The sequence below is a fragment of the Nothoprocta perdicaria genome, unplaced genomic scaffold (assembly GCF_003342845.1).
Source record: "Nothoprocta perdicaria isolate Ctin4 unplaced genomic scaffold, notPer1 scaffold_237, whole genome shotgun sequence".
Lineage (NCBI taxonomy): Eukaryota > Metazoa > Chordata > Aves > Tinamiformes > Tinamidae > Nothoprocta > Nothoprocta perdicaria.
In genome coordinates, this window is record NW_020455463.1 from 606,854 (window position 1) to 629,842 (window position 22,989).

General features: G+C 42.5%; 2 protein-coding genes across 4 annotated transcripts in view; one reads left to right on the plus strand and one right to left on the minus strand.

Moving 5' to 3' along the window:
- TMIE (transmembrane inner ear) overlaps positions 1-17,679 on the minus strand; it is a 30,860-nt gene extending 13,181 nt beyond the window's left edge. Inside the window, exons 1-2 of the mRNA XM_026039677.1 lie at positions 17,581-17,679; positions 5,698-5,815 (exon numbers count right to left, since the gene is read on the minus strand). Coding sequence (XP_025895462.1) covers positions 5,698-5,815; positions 17,581-17,679 — 217 coding nt within the window. The remainder of the gene's footprint in view (positions 1-5,697; positions 5,816-17,580) is intronic.
- ALS2CL (ALS2 C-terminal like) overlaps positions 14,463-22,989 on the plus strand; it is a 47,949-nt gene continuing 39,422 nt past the window's right edge. Inside the window, exons 1-2 of one of the 3 annotated variants that reach the window (XM_026039674.1) lie at positions 14,463-14,479; positions 14,717-14,801. In XM_026039674.1, the coding sequence (XP_025895459.1) occupies positions 14,745-14,801 (57 nt within the window). In that variant the 5' untranslated portion in view covers positions 14,463-14,479; positions 14,717-14,744. Of the gene's footprint in view, positions 14,480-14,716; positions 14,802-16,006; positions 16,037-22,182; positions 22,232-22,989 lie in introns of those variants that run through there. The other 2 variants (XM_026039676.1, XM_026039675.1) reach the window with 2 other exon arrangements.

The following is a 22,989-nucleotide window of genomic DNA, read 5'->3' on the forward strand; positions in this document are numbered from 1 at the left end:
CAGCTGGAGGTCACAGCAACCAATTTTGTGGTAGGCTTGAGGGTATTTACCTGTGAGTGGGTGCGTTGACGTGCATAACAATTGAAACTTGAGGTAAGATTATTATATTATACAAACCAAAAGCAGCATTGGCTGCTTATCATCAAGATAATCAATTAGACAAGACCTTTGAGTTATAATTCATCAGAATACATAAAAAGCCACCTGCTTTATAAAGGACCTTATAACTTATCCCTTAGACATCCCTTTTGTGCTCAGCTTGAGGTGCATATGCTGGTGGGTACAAGTTTTAGGAACATGGGCTATTGTGCAGGCACACAAATGCACAACAGCTCTGAAACAGAGGGTTTTTTTTTTTTTTAAATGGTCTTAAGAAAACTTATTGTATATGGTACCAAGATTTTGCATGGCACTTTGGACTTGGGACAAAATATTTTCCCAGTGATAAGAGGTACTACTTGTCTCAGGACTTATGAATGCCTATTTGGACCAGGGATGTTTCCCATGGTAGAAGGCCCTTCTCTCCTTGCATCTACTCATACTATTCTATGCATCCCTATGAGTGTATCTCATATACTAGGCAAAATGTCTTTGCTGCTAGTGATGCAGCATTTGAAGAAATATACCCAAAGGCTCTGTCAGAATCTCCATGCAAATAACCCCTGAGCCAGTCTCTTTCATCTAATAGAAATTCTGCAAATTAGTGGAAACATCTGGCTGGTCTGCTAACCAAAAAGTAATGGTTATTTAATGACACAAATCTTCTGCTTGGTATTCGCGCTTCAACACCAGCATCAAGTAGGTAAATAAAACCTCTAACACTTCAGATTTAGCAAGATGAGTGCAATAACAGCATCTAGTTCCACAGCTTTGCTGGTGCCTAGTAAATATTACTGAATTCCTAGGAAACCGTTTGGCTCTGGGAAAGGACCCTTTGTCCATTATAGCACTGTACTTTTCAAAGGATGTATTTGGGAGTGTACATGTGTGTGTGCACAAAACCCTTGAGCTCTGTAGATGAAAGAGGTTATGCAAGACACAGTGGCTCAGTCCCATCCCATCAGAGCTACAGTTCCTCATTCCCAGGTTCTGCAAAAATAATCAAAAAATAAATAAAAGCCAGGCGTGGCAAGAAGATAGCAGTCCTGAGCAAATTAAATTGTCCTGACAGCTAATCTCCTCTTGGGTATCTGCTGCTGTCTTATCGCAGCCTCTCCTAGGAGGAGAACCAGATGCCATAGCCATCACTGCTAGATGCTCCCGCATCCCAAGGGTCTCTTGTCTTATCAGCCAGGACTCAAATTAGCATCCAGTGGGGCTGAGGGATTTAAAGACATTGCCATGGCACTTGGCCTGCCTTGCTCTGCCTGATTAAATCAATGTCTAAGAGGAAAAGTTTCCTTTACCCAAGGACAAAACAACTTCGTAGAAAGTCTTGTGGTCAGAAGAGCAGACTTGACTTGCTCTGTTTAGTACCTGAAAAACTTGCTATTATTCCTTCCTTTCTTTCCAAGTTTTCCATGTAGAGGTATGGTTGCTTTGAAAAGGAAGGATAATGTGGCCTTATTTGGCTAGAGCAGAAAATGTAGCATTCCTAATTTTTTAGTTGGTATATTTTTAGTTGATTTTTTTTTAGCTGATATATAAGAATCACGTAATGATTGAGCAGCATGTCCATGAGAGTTATACCTCCAGTGCAACCTGAATGCTCTCTGTGTGTTCTGTGAAACCACATTTCCTCCAATGGGCTGAAGTTTTATTTGTGACATGACTTTTATCCTGTGACAGAGCAGCAGCAAAAGGAAAGATGGAGAATGAAAAAGATGGAGAGAGAAAAAGGATGGAGAAGGATGAGGTGGGACAGAAGGGGGCTGTAAGAAGGAGAAGTTAGGAGAAGCAGCAAAGCTTTCTACTAGCAAGTGTGGAAACATTTCATCTTTTCTGAGCCTAGTTGTTCAGAGTTATAAAGCACCATGTATGGCTTGTAAGCTGCCAAAAAAGACTTGTTCTGCATTAGAAGAGCTCCACAGAGGCATGTCATGCAGTTCAGTGACATGTATTGACAACGTAAGTCTTTATGTGTTGCATTATCTCCTCTTCATTAAATATGGAAATGTAATAGGGTTTGGGATGTGACCATTTTTGGTCACCATTTTTTATGCAATGATGCCATCTTGTGGAAGTTCCTGGGAGTAGTTTGAAGCTCCTCCTAAACCACCTCCACATGTACAAGTCCTGTTGCAGAGCAGGAGCAGGTTTGTGAGGTGAAGGCCTCAAGAGACTTCCATCCTTGCTTGATGCACTTCATTTGATTCGTTCTAGCCCTGTCCTGCAGGTGTGGGTGCTCTTAGCAATCATTTCATGCCAGCCAGTGCGTAGTGGGTCCATATCTTTCTGTAGCATATCTTTTATTCCCATTTTATGCAGAAGGAATCCAGTTTGAGTGTCCCACCACCTCCCTATGCAAAGCAGGGTGAAGGAGGCAGGGACATTGGCCTCAAAAGCATATTCCTCACTCAAAAGACAAAGCAGACACACCTTGAAGGCCCTAAAGCTCTGATAACAAGGAGAGATTATAAATCAATGGGATCTATGATAGGCCCTGGGAAGGATGATGCTCTTTGCGCTGATTCCTGCTTTGTCTGAGAGGGTGATGGTAATTCTGCAACCAGAGAGAGGAACCACACAAAAGCTGTGGTCACCTTAGAAAAGACAAGCGTTGTCCAGTGACCTAGGCTGAGATCAAGACAGCTTCCAGGACCTTGCTCACAGGAAACCTGTGTCTGCTGCGGAGAAGTGAAACTTGGCTGGGAAAACCTGGGGAACCACCAGTGCTTTGGGGACCGCAGAGCAGAGAAGGAGGGAGATGTTGCTGGAGCGAAAGGCAAGAAATGGGTGAGAACTGACTTAAAATGCAGTTAGATATTTCCTGTTAAATTTGAACCTATCACATTTTGACTTGGATTGCTGATGTGGTTAATTTGGAGCAAAGGGTTGTATCCTTGTATAATATATACATTTTTTTTTTCCTGTTGTGACATACTGAATCACTATAAATCACTCATACTGAATCTATCACCCTGAAAATTGAGACTCAGCAAGCTGAAAATGTGCCATTTCCTAGAAAATAACACCCCTGGTAATATATAACCTAAACCACCTGTGTTTCTGAGTGGGCTCTTGAATCCTAAAGCCGATGGTACTTTACAGTCGAATGGCACATATTCCATTTGGTTAGTCTGGCTAAATTCAGATCCTCAAAATAATATAGCTTCTCACCATTTACCACTTTAATCATTTTAAGTACCTTTCATTATTTGAAGTACCTAGGTGGTAACTTTCTTTTTATGCTGCTTTCTATGGTAAGTTTCATTTCTGGGCTATCACGAGAATGAAAAACTGTCATTGGTGTTTGCTTTTTGCTATTGAGATATTTTTAAAGATAATTAAAGAAAACCTAGCTTATTTCCTTCAAATAACACTTCTCAGCATGAAATCTGATGTGTTAGTTTGCCAGCATGGGAAATTCACGAGTCTACTTGTATTCTAAATTTGCCAGCCTTCATTCTGATCCCTGCTGTCTGTATGCTATGGAGTCTATAGGGTTAAATATTTGGCTGTGTTTATTTTGCTTTGCAGAGTTTCTCAGCAATTGTTTGCAAAGGGTATTGTGCCATGTGATGAATTAACATATGCTTCACTGGCTGAGAACAGTTCAAAACCCTTCAGAGTGCTTATCCTGGAGGTTTATTTGGTGCAGGGTGTGTTATCTGCCCAGAAAACACAATGAGAAGAAAAGAAAACTAAGGAAAAGAGTTTATTCTGACTTGGAAAAGGTGAATGTTTCTGGTTTAAATGAAGATAACAGAAAAAGAGATTGAGGAAGGACTCAGAGCAATTACCTACAGAAACCAAAGTGCAGACTCCGGTATAAAAACAAATGACTCTTTTTCAACCATATCAGCAGATAAAGCAGCCTGATAAGCTCTTTGAGTAAACTAGGGCTACATCTAGATGCTGCAACAGCTGCAGTTTTACCAGGAAACTTAAAAAGTGGCAAGGAACCTTAGAAATCAGCATTTGACACTAAGATGTTGTGGGATGTCCAGCAAACTCATACTCTTACAATAGAAGGCTGCCTGCAGGTTGGTATTGTTAGACCCTGGGATCATTCCCAACCAGTGTTCTGCATGAAACCACTCTGTTTTGGAGAGTAAGAGAATTTAGAGACTGTGGACCTGGCTATTTCATGCTTGCTGGCTTCCAGGGAACAGTCCTGGATGACTTTAGTCTTATTTACTTTAATGGGATGATACTACTTTGCCCTTGTGAAAGGGAATGTGAGGACCAGAATGAGAGAGCCTCCTCAAGAATCTTTCCCAAGCAGAGAAATTAAGGAGGACTCATGGGAAAATCAGAATAAAGATGCCTAACAAAGGAGGAGGAAAAAAGTTGGAGCAGAGCAATAAAAGCTGGGAGCACTTAGGTATGAGTGGAATTACAGTTAACCAAACTGACCAAAGCGAAATGAAAGAGACTGATGACTTAATGATGAAGAAGAGCAGAAAAGTGATGCAGAAAGCTAAGCCACGCAAGGCCTTCCTTTCTTTAGTCATCTTGAAATGGTTTGTGTTTCCATGTATGAAATTAAGTTTAACAAGCAATTCCCCTTATCTCAAGGGGGCAGGGGTTGGATGGAGGGAAGAGGAAGGGGAAAAAAAAAAAGATTAAAAATATCCTGGAGATCCAGATGTATCTAAAGCCATAAAGTAGCATGAAAGCCCTCCTGAAATGTGTAAGGATTTGTGGCATTCTCTGAGCTGATAGTAATTGCCTTCAGGGTCTGCAGACAGGCTCTGGCCATGTGCTCATCTGTCCCCAAACAAGGAAAAGAGAACAGACAAGACAGTTACTGGCAAGTCAGTGTAACTTCATTTCCTGGAAAGATGCTGGAACCAGTCTGTTTGTGAAACACTTTGCAGATGCCTACAGAGCAGCAAGAAGACAGGAACTGGGAATGAGCTTGTTGAGAATGGCTTATATCAAGTGGGTCTAGTTTCTGGCTCAAATATATCAGTATATCTGGTTCAAAAAAAAAAAAAAAAAAAAAGCCAGGAAATCTCATCGTCCCCTTTGCATAAAGTTTTGACAGTATCCCATGTGACATTCACAGTGCTAATGAAAGGTTCATTGGGTAATGAAGCTGGCTTAAATATTGTTCCCAGAATGATCTACAAGGGGGTGAAGCTGGATGAAGACTTTGTGGTGAGGAATCAGTCATACCCAGGCGAATCCTCGAGTCTGCTGGGGGAGTGTCTGATCCCATCCCACTGTTGTCACCAGGTCTGAAACAGTGGCTTCCTAATGCCTGGGTCTAAAAGTAGAAATTTAAGTCATGAAATGCCTAGAACAGAGGTGAAGTGTCTAAATGCCAGAGCTGGTCCAAGTTGCAGACCCAACAATCTATGAGATGCCACCAGCTGGGACCCAGTGATCCATGAATTACCAGTTGAAGTTGTGGTGGCCAACCTCCAGATCCTTCAAAGATCCATCCTACCTATGGCTAACCCTCATTTGGCCCTATGACTCCAAAGACCAAACTGCCCCATCTGTGGCCATGTGTTCCGTGATTCTCCTTGGAAGAGGTCCTACTTGGGGAGATGCTGAGTTGGTGCAAGGCAGAGAATTGCAACTTACTGACTGCCAGGACAAAGATGGCAAAGATTCCAATCACCTGCCAGAGACGCAGGCCCCAGATCACCACCGTCTCTGAAGTCACAGGGTCCGGCTTCTTTTTGGGGGGTTCTGTGGTGGCCTAGGAAAAAAGGACAAAAAAATGTGGTTTAAAAGTTGGAAGGGTAATATGGCACAGTATGGAAACCCCAGCTCTACAGGCCTCCAACATTTTGCAGTCTTCGGAGAACAGGGTGTTCAACAAATAGCTTGTATTTACACTTTTTGCTTATTTAAAGTATGTCTGAATTATTGCCAATTTTCATGATTATAAAGCAATTCATTTTGCCTTTATTTCTTAAAAATCCCGGATTATTTTAAAGACTCGGACACCTGAAGACTTCCATATTTTGTGTGCATGCTTCATATTTTGCAGACATGTATCTAGAACAGTTGTGTTTTGTTTAAGACTCTGCTTGGCTTTGGTGTGAGGAGGGAGGTAGAGTGGAGTGATTACAGACAGACCTAACAGAGAGCCTAAATGACTGGGCAAGTCCATTGCGATGAGTCCGATCTGTGGGTAAGACCAGCAGGACCCTTCGCTGCTTGGAGCAGCTCTTATGGGATGGGGATCAGTCTTTGCTGCTCTCTCCAAGCTATCTCAAAGTCCTGGCAGCCAGACCTCTGGGAAGGAGCAGGATATTTCTGACACCCTGGAAGTAATTTTGCTGCATGACTGCTAAGCCCTGGAGAAACTTTAGAAGAACCACTAGATCAAATGGGACAGGAGGAATTGTGTGTGGGATAACAATTGATGCTGACTCCCAACTTGATCCATTCTTTCTCCTTCTCATAAGGCTGGCAGAAGAGCTGCTGGCAGAAGAGGAAAATCTACTTCCCTGGCCTTGATCTTGGTTTTGGTGTTGAAAACTATTGGGTCTGGTTCACTTCTTGCTGTAGATTCCTGTCTTGACCATAAGTGTATGTCCAGATTTCAGGGGAGGTGAGGGCTAGGACATGGAACACCCTCAGTTTTTCCTCTGCTTGCCGCCTTCATCCTCATGGCAACTCCAGCAGAATACAGCTACCCTAATGCCTGCATCTCAGCAGCATAGGAAGGAATTGGGTGGTTTGTCTGTCCCAGACCAAACCTGCTGCCACTGCTGTAGAAGTTACAGTAGGGAACTTTTCCTAGCAGGCACAGCCCTGTCCAAGTCCATGTCATCAGCCCTGCAGGCAGGCCTTCCTCTATCTTATCTGGGCCTGTGATAAGGAAGGATGCAAACCTCTAGTTGTCCTGCCCTGGAGCTCCTGCAGGTGTGTACCTCACCGTGGGCTCCTGTCCAAGCTCTGAGTGTCTGTACTCTGAAGATGCAACAGATAATGCCCAAACTTCCCTTTCCTACCAAGGAAATGCTTCACAGGAGGCCAGGAAGACTTTGCAGCTGGAGTAGCAAGCATTTCTGTAGTGCTGTTTCAAAGCCCCTTGACATTAAAGATGTGGCATTAAAGATGTGAGTAATATCCTAAAAGGTATCTAGTGTCATTTGAGGTGCTGTGGGGTATCCTCCAGCTGCCAGTGCAATGGCCCTGCCATACATAGCGGACACTGTATGAATGTCGTGCTGGAGGAAATTTCAAGTGGCACCAGGCAACTGACTTCACAGTGGTGGCCTGGTCACCAGGAGATTATTCTTTCTGCTGAGCATCTGGTGTCTTAGCTTCCCCATCTGTAATGGGAGAATATTACTGCTTCTCCACTTCTGCTTTGAAGGAAAACTCTGTGTGGGGTTGATACAGGAAGAGATAGTGTGTCTCACTTTTAAGTTGAGGAATGGTCTTCATGGTGATGATTGGACTAGACACTCCAGTTCTGTTGAGTCTTGTAGGCTTTGAGTCCTACATCTTCAGCTTATGAGAGATTCATGTGATTCAGGAAGGAGTATGTATTGTAGGGAGGCTAAACAACACAGACAATGCTGAGCAGACAAGATTAAAGCTTAGACCCAGGGACTCCAGCACTTCTTTTGTGTATAAATAACCACTGAGAAACAAACAGACATGCTTTTAGACGTGCAGCGTTCGGGCAACCTGCTTTCCTCTTCAGCTCTTTGCAAAGAAGTAGTTAGATAACCTGTACGAGCTGAAAGCCAAGCTGTGCTGTGGTCCAAGAGGAAGATGCTCGTTCCTTTTGCAGTAATAAACTACCAGCCTGCCCTATGGCGAACTGATAAGGTTTTGAGATAGCCCACAGGATCCTTTTGTAATTTCAGCACATTCAAATTGGGATCTGGCAAGAAATTTAAGTAAGGACTATGACCCCAACTGTTTGTTTATTTATTTTAAAATACTTTTGTTATTGCAATTAAGTGGTCCTCCCCTGCTCCCAGCTGAAAGTGTACATTTTCTTTCATTCCAAATTTGCTTCTGGAGGCATCTAACTTTTGTGTTCTTCATTTTAAAACAAACAAAAAACCCTTAAAATGAATAATTAATATGAAATATTATAAAAGAACTATGTGTTCTCCAGACTTCTGTCCATTTGTAAACAGTAACTTTTTTCCTTTTTTTAATTTGACTTACTTCTATATTATGGGTCACTAACGACAAGTTTGACAAAATAAATGTACTCTTAAGTTCTCTTCTAGATGTCACATCAAGCGTAGTTGTCCTTCTGAATGGCATGTTTTAAAGAGTTAAGTTATTCAAGCCAGCGAGAGTGGGAGGGGTCTTTGAATTACATTTTCTGGCTTGTATGGCACCTAAGGTCAGAAGAGATGTGAAAATGTCCTGTTTGGTGCATGCTGACACAAAAAAAAATAAAAATAAAAAAAAAAATAAATAAATAAATGAGGAGGGGAGGAAGGATTCAGCTAGGGAGAAGTGTATTTGATGCAACATGGAAAGTGTTCACAAGAGACCAGTGAGAAAATGTGTGGAAAAACAGAATAACCATGATAAGTGACAATACCAGATCCACAAGATAAAGTTTTATGTGTTTTTCTGATGATCTGGCTAGTATAGAGGAAAAGCTCTGCTCTGTCTCTTCAGTCACTAGGATTTTTTCAGTCCTAGATTGCCACCTAGCTGCCTTACGGATGATGCAGCCACCTTGCAGGATGCTTTAAAAGAAAAGAGACTCATCGATGATGTAGATGACTGTGACCATTCTTTACATCATGGAGGTTTTTGCTCTGTCTGCATCTAATCATGGAACTCAAATGTCATCCATTTAGAGAAACATCTGACATTTGATATGTAAGGTAGAATCTAATAAAAATGACCCAAAATGTCTCAAAGTCTCCAACCTTGCTCTCTTTAGGCTCTTAACATCTGTAGCAGTGACTTATCTCTCTGAGCTTGTCACCCCAAGTTCACTTGTCAAGTGAACAAGTCATTAAAAGGAAGTATCTACATTTATGGTGCAGTCCATCTGACCTATATTAGATCACTGAGATGAAGGGAATTGCATCCTCAGGTCACTACTGTATTGAATAGATCTTCAACATCCATCATCATTTATCATCATCTTCAACAGAGAGAGTCTTAAGATAAATAGCTTTAGAGGTGCATACTTTCTATTGAAGAAAGTTCTCCAAAGTGACCATTTAGGTGGAAACTGAACAGGGCCCTGATCCCTTATGATAGTGAAGTGTTGGGAAGTGAGGTACTAGGAAGACAGCCACACTTCATGGCCACGTTGAGAGGATAAATATTTCAGCTAATAAAGTTTTCAGACATTGAAGGGACTGGGGGGCCCCTACCTGAGAGGTATCTTGGGTTGGTGCATAGTAGGAGAAAAATTTTGCTGTAAAATCCAGGAGGCAAATTACAAATTTCTTGCAGAGTCATACTTAAAACTATTTGCTCTAATGCTCACAAACCAAACCACTGGGGAAAGTTAAGCTGAGTGTGTGTCCATGATACAACTTGTAAAGTCAGACAGGTTGTCTAGACCAATGCTGTGGTGCTAGAGCAGCAGAGACATGGTGGGGGCACACACCAACAAGAAACAATTGTTCTCTTAGACAATAGCTTAGAAGATCAGACGTTAGCGAGCCTCCATTGTCAATAAGCTTGTGATGTGTTGTGTTGGAGGAAATCATAGCATTAAAACATGCTAATGACTCCTTAAAACAGTTGTTAGCAAAACACGTTCACTGGTTCATATTTGAGCCCAAAGCCAGACTTGAATTGATTGAATTGCCTTTTGATGAAGCTAAAAATGGTTCACTTTTTAAAAACACTCCTAAGCATGCACATCTGATTCCCTGCAGTGCCCTTTCCTTCTCAGCCCATGAAAGTGCAGTTACAACACAGCTGTAATGGATACCAGGGAAAGTGAACTGAAGCTGGAACTCTTCTCCAATTACATGCCTATTTGTGCAATATAAACCATATTTTAGTCCCTTCCTAATGAAGGATGCTTCCGACTGAGTCTGGAGTGCTTTGTTTCCCACTGGGATCCCAATTATGCCCAATTTGTGGTGGATTGGATTGCTGTTGGAGCTTGTCTCTTCTGAACTCTTTTAGGTACACAGTACCACTTGGTGCAGCTTAATTTCCATTTGTTCCAGCTGCCCTTGTTTGATAGGGCATTAAAACATGCTAACGGCCCCAGGTGGACCTGGGGCACCTCATGCTCAAAAAAACCCAGCTGAATGAAGGAGAAAGACTACTTCAAGTGCTGTGGCCTTGTAGATGAGTCTAGGATGTCAAAGAGGTAGGAATCTGCAATACTTATCTCTAAAGGAGACTGCTACAGAGTTCTGAGCACTCACGTAGGTATTTTACTTTAATGGCTGTAACTTTTCATCATTTGCTGTTAAATGGGCATTGGGAGCACTAGAGTTTAAGCATGAAATTATCACATCACCGTGGTCAGGCTACTGCAGCTCAGTAAATCACCACACAAGCTGAGCTGTGGTGATGTCTATGTGCATGTACTGAGACTAAGTAGCAGAGGGCTAAGTCTGCATTACTATCCATGCTGACTGAACGAGGTGTCTGAGGTCCTAAATGATGTGAAAAATGCAGCACTGAATGTCCCTCCCTTAATCTCCTTAGCTTTTGCAGATGATCTGTACGAACATCTTAACGAAACCAACTCCTGGTTGCTTTAGGAAATCATCGCTGTTGATTTGTGCTTGGCAATAAATGCCAAGATTTTTGATTTTGATACGTGCATGGGGATAAATGTCGGGATTTGGAGTCGCAGCTTTGTGCTTGGTAATAAATGCCAAGATAACAGAGTGATTGGATCAAGGACAAAGGAAAAAGATGTAAAAGGGTAAAGCCCAGCAGAGATGGAACTGTGGGATAAGGCAATTCTAACATGCTTATAAATAAACGAAGCTAGTACTCACAGCTCAATCACAGATGAATTTGAAAGGTGAGGAGCCTTAGGTCATGAATGTGGTCTAAACTGAAGATGGATAGATGGATAAAGAGATCATATTTAGCGTTAAGCCAAAAAATTGCCAAGCCAAAATACTGACATTGTTGCTTTATAGGCTGAAAGCAGCTGCATTAGAGAAGAATCCAGAAGACTGGAGGCCATAAAGAAGACTGCAAAAGATGTCAGGTTTAAAGGCAGCCATCTTTGTATAGAAAAGGGTGTAGGGTATGGAGAAAATGCAGACAAGAAGCAGCACCAGCAACACACAAAAATAATAGTTCAACGGGGAGAAGTTTCTGGAAAAAAAAAAAACAAATGGGAGAGTATCAGCAAATATTATGTAAATATCCCCAAGACTATCTTCAACCATATTGTTACCAAAAAGTGGCTAGGCATTATCTACAGAAAGATGGAAAAGCTGGACCTTCAGGAGAGGAGGAGAAAAAAGACAGAAAGGAATAAATGAGAGATTACAGTGTTCTCTGGGCTGAAAGAAAGTATAACCATGTTATATCAAAAAGACCTCCAGCTCAATTTGGTAGCCTAAACTTAATGGAGACATTGATATAGGCCTTGGTAAACACTTCACACATCACGTATGGTAAATCTGTGCTCTCAGGAGCAGCAGCTGGAAAACGAGCAGAATACAATGCAGTGCCTAAAATAAGGTTAAGACTTCTCAGTTTAGACAACTGAACCTTATTTGTGGACAATACAAACAATCAATACCAAAAATGGACCACAGATGTCACTATTTTGCAGGGTGGTCTAGTAGCTCCCAACTGTAGTAATTGACTGTAGTAATTATGGACTCCATTAAAGTCAATGGAGACAGGACACAAGTCACCTAGGTCACTTACCAGCGCTCACTGCAGACATGTATATTTAAGTGTTTTCACCTGCAGGCTATGTTGCTTCCTTAAGTTAGGCAGATGCATTTCCTCTTAGCTTCTTTAAAAACATGCTCATGAAGTGTGAGCTAGTTACTGTAAGGTTTTGCAAAGGCAAAGTTACAGCATGCCTCTAGATGAGCATTCAGCCCAATTTAAGGCAAGTGACTTAGATCTAGATTGATGAATAAATGTTTACATCTAATCACTATCACACATGGAACCTGTGGAAACTCTCCCAGATGGAGGAGTTTAAATTTTAGATGCCCAGCTTAAAGTAAATCCTTCCCTTCACACTCAGTTTTTTGCTTCGCTCCTATGAGTAGGGAAGAGAGAGGGGATTTTGTGCCATCTCAGGCACCCAGTGAGTGATCTCTGCATTGCCTACAGGTGTTTCCTTTACTCTTCATCCAAGTGCTCATCAAGGGCAAGGAGGAGGATGAACCTAAACTGGCACTGGACATGAGTGCTCAACTGACGAGGAAAACATTAAACAAACCCTAAAACACTAAATTGCTTCCAAGCAAGTTGCATTTTTAGGTCAGAACAGCTTGACACTATTTTTTTTTTTTTTAACAACAAAATAATTGTGTGCTCTTTATTTCCAATTCATTCCCATCAGACAAACTGTGATATTTTGTGTGTGTGTGAAGAAGTACCAGCCCCAGTGGAAGAGGAGATAGCTGCTGGACACAGAAGCTTTAGTCGCTTCATTAAGCAACAGCTGAATCAAAATTGTAAAAGGCACCACTTCTCGAGGCCTCTTTAAAATGCCTCTTCTAATTAGTCTTGGCTGGTGTAGCTGCAGAATGACTGAGCTTTGAGGAGAAAAAAATAAAAAAGAATCTTAATCATATTTATTCCTAATTTCATTGGATTGCACATATCTAAAAGCCACAGATGGTTCTGGCAGGCTGAGTTTTAAATGGGCAGACATGCTCCCAAGCAGCAGGAAGGAGAGGACCAGTCTGACAAGCACCTCCCTGCACGGAAAAGCATCTTGTGATGCCAACAAAATCCCCTCTGGTGGTAGGAAATCCCTGGCAAGCTCCAGCTACCAGGTCCAAAATGCAGCAGTGCTAGTAATGGATATTTGAGATCATAGGTAGAGACCTGGCTACAATACAATGATGTGCTTAAAGGAAGAGACGGATCAGAATTTGATCATAATTTAGAACAGTTACTTATTTAAGGAGGCAGTATGTTTACATATAGATGTGCTTACTCTGAAAAAAAGTGAATGTTCAGAGAGCATTTCCATTTTTTCCCCCAATATTTTTGTTTCTTTGAGCGCAGTGAGTCTGTACACTCTGCAGTCTCTCTCCCTCTCTCTGAGTCCATCTTAGGTTGCAATGAAGAATTGTCATAAAAAAAGGCTTTATAATTTTCTCACTCTTTTTTTTTTTAATCTAGCCTGTATCAGAATATCTACACATTCCTTAAGGATGCCATTTTTTTTAAAACTCATACTTACCTCTCCAGATATTACATATTGCTCGAATATGGTCTCCTCTTGATACTATTTTCCAATTTGCTCTTTTTATTATCAGCTATTTAGTTAAATCTATGCTTTCACATAGGGAAAGCAACCTTAGGAGTCCACAAGAACATCCCATCAATTTTGCCTGCCTTCATTTGAAATTACACCTAAATATATTCAGACTACTGCATTTAACATCATGTCTGTCACATTCACTTGGGGGATACCAATGAGGATGCTGCCTGCTGACCCAAATGACACTCAGCTAAGCATAATATAAACTGAACTCTGCCTATGTTTGATCTGGAGGACATTATGGCAAGGTGAAGGTGGAAGGACTTAGAGTAAACCTGAGAGCATTTAATTATCACCTCTCCTTTAAAAAAAAAAAATGAATGGCCTTCAATTTAATGAAGCTTTTCAAAACAAGCAGAGAAGGTTAGGGTTTTCTTCCCCTATTCTCAAAAACAGCTTCCTGCACTGCAGCTTTTGCACAGAGTCTAAGTTAGAATTAGAAGAGACCAGAACCTCTATATTTTTCTCATTGTCTTGATATTGAGAAGAATGCAACATTTCCTGGTCTGATAAAGCTTCTGAAGTGGTTCTCTTGTCTTGTTTCCTAGATTAGATTTTTATCTCTTGACTAAGAAGCTGCAAACTCCAATCTAGAGAGAAAGAGGCTAATAAAGGAGTGACAACAGGAGAATTCAGATCAATAAAGGCTAATTGATTATACCTAATGCTACCTCCCAAACACCTGATGTATCTTCTCATCCCACCCTCTAGCTTCCCACTTAATCCAGGCCTTTTAAGAGCAGATGGAGGTGGGTCTTGACCTCTTTCCCTATGATGAAGGTGTTAAAGCTGATGGTAACATTGCAGGTCCTGAGCTCTACCCAAAGGAGGTGGTATCCTGATACAAAATGATAGAGAATGCTGAGGGCTAGCTTTCAGTCTCTTTAAATGTTCTTTATACTTGTTTCATGTTAATTTATAGCCTTGAATGTCTCCGAGGAGATAAAAGAGGAGAAAATTCAGGTAAAAAGAAATGAAGATTAAGAAAAGCATTGGGATAGGAGTGAGAAGATAATTGTACCAATGAGGGCATAGGGATGACTGGGAAAATGTGGTCCATTCTAACTGGTTTATCAGGTCTTGGTATGAATAAAGTGTCTCAGGTTATCACAGAGCTTCTATGAGAAGAAACTTCTAATCCATAGGCACAGGAAATGTTGATGTTCTTTCCTACCTAACTTGTTCTAATTCTGTTTCCAGAGTGTCCTCGGTGCACATCAAAGGTGTGATGGGTAAAAGCAGTAGCAGCCTGAACCGTTCTGTTGCCTTGTCCTTCCTACCCCATGTAAGCTGCCTTGTTTTTGAAATGCAGAGCTTGTCCTAGTTGGGAATCTTGGAGGGATGGTATGGAATGGTGGGGATGGGACAATGTATGTGCATTGCATTAAAAGGATATAATCTTATGGGAGTTGCATGCATCATGTGGTGCAAGAAACAGAAAAGCCAAAGCTATTTGGTCTTGTCATCAGTACTGGAATCTTGATGTAATGCTGGGGGGAAAAAAAAGTATTTTTCCTCACTTCTAGGTGCATCATCTGGTGATATCCAAGTGCTTTATAATCATGCATGTGTTTTAAGATGGAGTATAGATGCACTGAGAGAGGCTTAAACAGAGCTGCTAGGGCATTTATCTTCACAAGCCTGCACATGCTAAAACTGAGTGTGGATATGTGGCTCCTGCAGCAAAGTCCCCAGCTACAGGTGAAATGTTGGAATTCTGTCTGTAATGCATCTTACCAGAGCACTGCACTGAAGGGAGAAGTGCCTAGGTCTTTTCCAGCCTTAATGATTCTGTGATTCTAGGGTGGCCCCTGGAATTAATCCCAATTTACTCAGTAAGTGAGTAGCTTGCAAATCGCTGGACAATTAATCTTCACCATGACCCTCCACATATTCATCTAAAGACTTTATCAAAGAGAAACGCTTTTTGTCAGTGTAGTTGGACTCGCTATTCAGAGGTTGTTATTGCCCTTCCTTCCTAGATGGAAAATGCACTGGAATCTCCACAGCTGGAAAGCTTTGAACACTATTAGAAAAGAGCATCTTGTTGCTCACTGAGATATTCTGATGTACGGTGCATTCAGCTTTCTCTGTGTTTGTTTTGATAGGCTGGCTTAGCATAAATTTAATTATTCAGGATAACTACATTGTGATTATTTAAAGCAAAAAGTCCTTGCAGAGCTTCGTAACAGACTGGAATTCATCTGCTTCAGTAATGCAGAAACTGTCTGTTCATCTAATTTAATTTTGGGGTACCTGCTAGCTAACCTGCTGTGCAGCATGCCTTTTCAGATGAGATTTGCTCCTTCCTAAGCGTTAGTAGTAGTAGACAGAGTTTTCAAAGCAGTTTGGTGCAAGTAAAGCCAACCAGAAAACTACACTTGTTCTCAAATGATTTTCCTACTTCTGACACTTTATTCTGCTTTGCCATGAAAACAAAACCTGCAAATTGTGTGTCTGTGAAACATAATGACAGGGAACATCTATCTTCAAATTGAAAATGTCAAGCTGCTTATTCAGGTGTCTGTCTCAATGTTTTAGAAACAGCAAGAAAGTAAAAGTCTTCCTGTTGGGGCTGACACTGCGTCTGCAAACCATCCTGGCTGCAGTGGAGCGTGTCTTGTCAAATGTGCTCTGTAAGATAAAGTTCTGCCTGGCTTGTAACCTTGAGTGCTCTTGTAGGATGAATGGCTTGGAAAAAATCCCTGCAGCACTCCGAATTTGTAGAGGAGCTCGTAGACTTTGCTGGTTGAGGTTATACCCGGGAGAATGTGGTTCTGCATAGGTTAGATGGGATGTCTTGGTAGACCTATTTGAATATTGATTTAAGTAGCAGTGGGTTAATGGTAGAATTTGGTTCATGGGATGGGCGTATGTTCTTGCCTCTTGTGTTGGTGGTGAGCTGCTAAAACCTGCAGATCAAAAGCTGCAGGGAGCAGAGCTGGCCTGATGAGAGCCTCTGTCAGGTCATTGCTGGTTCTGTGGTTAATGTGGATGCTATGAATGCTATAATCTGATTTAATTCCCCTGCAGTGTATTGCTGTGGCTGACCCTGTGCTGCAGGCAGGTGGTTTGTAGCCCTCGTCTTGCTCAGGGAACCTCTTTTGGCCCTGGTTTCTTTAGCCAGTCTCCCCTTGTCCTGCAGTTTATGTATAAATTAGAGGTCTGTTTGGGTGGATTAATCTAGCACGTTATAGATGTCTCTGTGTTTTGGAGTTGGCCTGTTAGGACCTCTTTTAGAAGCAGATGGAGGGATAACTGTGAATTTTTGACCCATGGTGACATGAGGAGCAGCGTGCAGCTAAGGTAGAAATGGAGTTTTGGGATGTTCAAGCTTGTGGTATGTTTGATCCTTAAGCCTAAGGGAACTGGCAAAGCAAGCTCTGCTGTAAGACTATGCTGCTCTTCGGAACTATGGTACTTGTACACAGAGCTTTAGACCTGGAGCACTATAGCAGGTTTAAGTCTACTCCTTCCTCCAGGTTCAGCCTGAGCTTGCCAGAGGGAGCCAAGACAGAGGAATATGTAGGTGTTTTGTGGGGGTGAGTTCTGAAATTCAGTGAGGAACATCACCTCTGAAGTTAAAATTTTGCCTTGATAAGAGGAAATGAAGGAAAGCTGAGGAGTTGAAATGCAGCCTGAATGCTTAATTTGGAAGGGCACATCCAGGTGTTGGCCCAGGACCACCTGCATGTGCCTGTTCCTGCTCTTCTTTGCTGAGCCTCTGATGTCCAACAAGTGTTGGACATGCACTACTCTGCAAGAAGACTCTGTGACTTCGGCCTCTTTGGGCATTAAGCCCTCTCTGGAAGATTAAAGCAGTCCTTAACTGCCTGCCATCTCCAGCAGCAGCTATCGACACATTAGAGATGGCTTTCCCCTTATGCTAGGCCTGTCAGAAAGCAACAAGTGTTGGCCTAAGAAGCCTCTAACTCCTTAGAGCCACCTTAAATTCTCAGCTGTCTGCCATGCCTGTCCTCCCTGGGTACCCTGCATGGAAAAATTAAAAACAGGATTCCCAACACCCTCGACCCCCCAGATCTGCAGAACGGGATGCTCCTTACCTCGATTAGCTGTCCCAGGGCAGCTCTGGAGCACGACACGAAGAGTGAGGAACACTTCACCCAGGAGGGAGGATGCTGCGAGTGCAGATCCCACGCCATCTTCCTTCCTTCCTTCCTATCTCCGTCTCGCTCCGCGCCGTAGCCCAAGGTTATGAATAACGGAGCGACATCGGCAGCGCTCAGCATTTGCCGGCGGCGCTCGCCTGCTGCCCCATCCTTTCTTCGCTGCCTTCCTATGTAGCCTGGCGCTTGCAGGGCCGAGGAGTCATTAATTAATTAGGCCGGTGTCGCTTACAGAGTGCTCAGCTGCTCCTTGGGCTGGGCGCTGTGGAGGGGGAGCGCCAGGAGCCAAGTCCTGCTCTCCCCGGGGAGCAAAGCTCTCTATGACCCTGGGTTTTTTTTTGTAGCTGCCTGGCTGATTCCAGCTCTCCTGCTCTTGTTTTTTCTCCTGGCCTGTTGTGAGAAGTCTGTCTCCTAATGAAGGAGGGCTGTAAGCCAAGCTGATGCATCATCAGCATCGTTACTGCCCTGTGCTGGCAGAGGCCAATGTTACTGGAGATGAGTATTTGATGCCTGGGGAATTTAGAAGCATCTTTCATGCCTGAAGGACCTTGTGGATGTGCTGCTACAGTCTGCAGCCTTGTCACGTCCTGAGCTCTGAACTAAAGGCAGTGGAAAAGAGCATCTGCAAGGGACGCTGTGGCAGCTAACACTGCAGGGCATCCTTTGGGCTGCTCCAAGATGCTCCATGGCCCATGGTTAGAGAAAGCAAGCCCAAGAAATGCGTGTGAGGGATCGTGAGACCTCCAGCTGGAATGCTCTCCATCTAAAAATAAAATGAAGACTTCCACTACATGGTTAGGAGGAGGCCTGCTCTGCTTAATTTAGAAAAAATATACATGTTAATAATCTTAGGATACAGAAGACCAAGCCCAGATGAATTCGCAAGGAATATGACTATGAGCTTGTCAGCTGTTTCTTTTTGTCTCCAATAATAATAAAAAATAAAATCATCCTGGGGCTGAGAAGCTTTTCCCGATATGGGACATCCTACTACAAAACAGAAGCATTCAGTTTGGATGTACTTTGATGTGCTTTACTATCACAGGTTTTCTGGACTACCTGCAGCATGGATAAGTCAAAACTGCAAACTTAAGTGTTTTTTTTTGTTTGTTTTGTTTTTGTTTTCTGTTGTGTTTTTTTTTTTTTTTTTCTTTAAAAAAAAAAGTATTAGGATATTTGTTCCCAATACTCTCCAGCCTTTCTGGTCATGGAAAACACAAAGCTTTAACATCTTGTCTGCCTTGTTACCAAGAACATAAAAGAAAGGAATCAAAGATTCTAAGATTATTTGCTTTCTAAATATCATGTCTTGCAAAAGGCATGGCTTATCTCAATTATTACAAAACATGATAACTCTATCTTTTCATTTTTCATGCTAAAAAATGGCTTTTTTTTTTCATTCTTTACCTGAGAAGCCTCTGATTTGGAGTAAGTGAACAAAGAACAAGATGAGGGAGAAAGCTGAGCTTTTCCAAGTCGCTCCTGCCAATGTGTTCTAGTACTTTACAATGACTAGATATAATTTAAGGAAAAATAGCGCCATAGCAAATTAATGTTTTATGAGTTCAAATAGGCAGGGCAGACTGAAGCTCCGTATGGCTGATTAGATCACGAGGATCAGAGGGAGGTGGCACGATGCCAGCTCACACAGGACAAGAGGCAGCTGTGCCGCTCTGTGTTGCGTCTGATAGATGGAGAAAACGTGTGCGCTCAGAAAATCACTCTCAGAATTGGATGTTGTGTTTTAAGACCTCCCTTCAAGCAACGTGACAGATGATGCCTGTGTAGTGGCAGGAAAGTCATGCATCTGCCATAGGAATTGAGGATTCTGGACTTATGGTGCCTTGTTAAGATCCAGTTGGGGTATCTGGAGATCCCGGGATCTAGCAGAGAAGACCTGAGGTAGTCTTAATGCTTTTCAGCATGATTTTGTAAGTAAATGGGGCTTCTAGGCTTCATAGTTTCTTCCCTTTTTCCACCTCCTTTCCCTACACTTGTAAATTGTTGGCTTAGTTCAGCAGAAGTTGTCCAAGAGAGAAAGGTGTCTCCAAGATACCAAATTTCTATATTTTTCATTTAGGAATTATGCTGTTGGGTAAAAGGTTAAATTGGTTGTCCCTGCATGAGAAAGCAGCAAGATGTACAAGAGCAATTCATATTAGACACCAGAGAACCTGCGTAATTAGAGCTAAGAGATGGGAAGTGCTGTTTTGTGCCTGCACCCTGCTAGGCATTAGAGAATCCAACCACACAGCATAAATCTATGAGAAATCGAGCTCTGCTAGTTCTCCTGCTTGTAGGATTGCTTTATTTTAGAATAAATTGTCTAAGCTAAGGAGTCCACGCAAATGTCCCTCTGTGCCAAGCAAGCCCATCCAGCGCAGCATGTCCTACCTAAACCTCTGGGGTGGTATTTCCAAAGTGGAGCTTGTTCTTCATGTGTCACCAGTGTGTTGGGCATTCAACTCTGCTCTCTCTTTTCCTTATGTGTTGTGTGTTTGTTTGTTTTTTCTTTTCCTTTAATACATTTGAGGAAGTTAGGCTGCAACTTCCCAGTAGCTGGAGGGGAGATGTCTCCCTTCTGGGTTCTGATGAACCAGACCTGCCATGGCATGGAAATGCTGCCACAAAACATCTGCCAACAGCGAAGCAAAAATAGCGCAAATAATCATGCAGTGGTATTTTCTTTCCAAGCTCCAGACTACTTATTTGAAATATGAGTCACTGAAACAGACTAGCTTTAGCTTTTAGGAGGAAAAAAATGTGTATTTTTTCAAGCCTCTGGACCCTAGAGCACTACTTACTAACTTTGTTTCAGCTTCTTGCCTTGAAAACACCTGGAATAGGACAGAATCTATTGAATCTATTTTTTTTTTCATTTTTAAATGATGACATTTCATACTAGTCTTCTCTTATTTGAGTTTTTAATTTTTGAAGTTTTGCTTCAGAAATAGGACAAGCCAACTCCTTATAAAACCCTGGCTACTTCTAATTTGGCAACCTGGCTTTTTGAGCTGGGTATTTTGTAGAAGTGTGGGGGGAAACAAGAGAAGTGGGGTGAGGGGGGGTGCGAAGAAAACCAAAGCATTGCAAAACTTGTGAATTTTGCAACCGGAAGAACTGGGCTTTGCAGAGACAAAGGAACTAAATGACTGTTCCCTGCATACTGTCCCACCAGCAGCGAGACATTGCTGGGTGAGGTTTATCACAGAGCAGACTGCAAAAACTCTCAGGTATTCCCAGACTGACAGATGACCACCAGAACCTCGGTGAAAACACAGATGCTGCTAAGCTTGTTGCCAGCTTCTTATTTTTAGCTTGCATCTTTGGGAGTCTCTTGGGATATAAATGAAATGTTAAGCTTGCTATGTTTGTCATCTTGCCTGCTGCTGGAGTGCTGTTGCAGAAGGCGATAATGCTGTTTTGGAGAATGTTGCATTTCTGAAGTGCTTGAATATATTCAGAGTTGCTGGAAATAAGGGGGGGGGGGGGGGAAAAAAAAGGATCAAACCACCCAAAAGAGGATGGACATGTGTCTCCTGCCTGCTCTGTCTCATTGCCTACCTCAAGGCAGCCTTGTTCTCCACTGGCAGGCAGAGAGATGAAGAGTCTCTTGGTATGATGGGTCTGGAAATGCAAGGAGAGCACAAGATCAGGGAAGTGAGCTGGCTGGCTGCATTTGGGCTTTGCTGATACCCATCTCTGGCAAAATACCTGAGATTTTTTCACCGAGATCCCTAATGCAAGTGCATTTTGTGAGACTGTCTCGGGCAGCGACGTTGTGCAGCTGGTTTGTGTACGTTTCTGTGTCATGAGGTTGTTCTTGGGCGGTGTTAGCAGAAATCTGGGTGATAGTTTTGTGCAAGTCACAGCCCTGCTGCGTCATCAGCTCCACGAGGTGACCACGCTTTCCTCTTCCCTGAGCACGCTGGAATCCCCAGCAATGAGCACCTTGCAGGTTTACAGTGTCTGGGGGAAAAATGACCTTGCTCAATCTGTCATGCCTTTCTGAATAAGTGGGATTTTAGGGAGGATGAAAGGTCTGCTTTCCTGCCCAAGCCTGAGATCCTCACTCTATCAGCCCTATCAGCCTCCATGCCCTCAAGCACTGAATTCCAGACGTTTACAGCTCTTCTCACTCTTTCCCTAGATGAGTAAGGTATGTTTACCATAGATGCATGCCATGTTTCCCCGCAGTGCAGAAGAGAAAGAATTATATACCCATTGCAGCTGTGCCCTTTCCAGAACCACCCTCCTAAAGATCTGTATATAGAGAGCTGGAGCTGCATCACATACTGTGGATGCCTTTTCTCTTTAAATTCCCTAAAAGCCCTTTGAGCGTCTAGTTGCTCGTTGAAACACGGATATGGAGACCTGCCAGGGCTGGCAGCCTGCCTCGGGGTTTCCATGTCTACCAAGAATGTTTTGCAGTGCACCTTGGGAGAGGAACATTACTTCCTTGATTCTATTTTTTTTTTTCTTTTTTCCCCACAATAAAGTGAGTAAACAAAGCAGCTGAAAGGCTGGAGCAGGTGGTCTTCATCACCACTCGCATGGCTGCATACCCGGGCTGACAGCTTGACTCATGGTAAGGCAGGATTTTGCTCCCTATACAGGTGGTGTTTGTCTTGTAGGAGATACTGCTGAGCTGCTGTTTCAGTGGTTCTGTTGAGAGGTAATGGGATTAAGCCTGGTGCACCTGCAAGAAGGTTCTGCTCTCTGCAGGGATGAAAATTGCTGAACTATTTCTCTGGAATTGGGAGTGGGGAGGAAAGTTCAGTGTGTGCCATTGTCTCCACCCAAAAAGGGTATTTCATAGGGTTAGGAAAGGCTATAGTCACTTTTAAGACAAGGGCAAGAAAGGCCAGTGGTATCAGACAGGCTTTAAGCTCAGCAAGCTCCATCTGCCTCTGTAAAATGGGAAGACTGCTTGTTTTTCAGCTGCATGGGGCCAAAATGCTGATGGGGCACGTGCTGTGGGATGGAATATGATGGTGTGATTACCTGCAATGGTGTTGGACAAGGATAGCTGTATATCTTCAGGGTCTCCAGTTGGCTGGACTCATTGCACAGAGAAACATCTCACAGTTCCGGGAGGTTTTCAACTCTTTTGCAACCCCTTCAAACATTTTTCACCATTCCCATTCAGATGTTGATGAGAGGTCAGACCCAGCTGGTGTGGTGGCTTGAGAAGGTCCCTTGAGGAGAGAGGGTCTTGGATGGCAGCAGTGGGAAAGGCACCTTGTCCTTATATTTTATATTTTATTTTATATTTTATTTTATATTTTATTTTATATTTTATTTTATATTTTATTTTATATTTTATTTTATATTTTATTTTATATT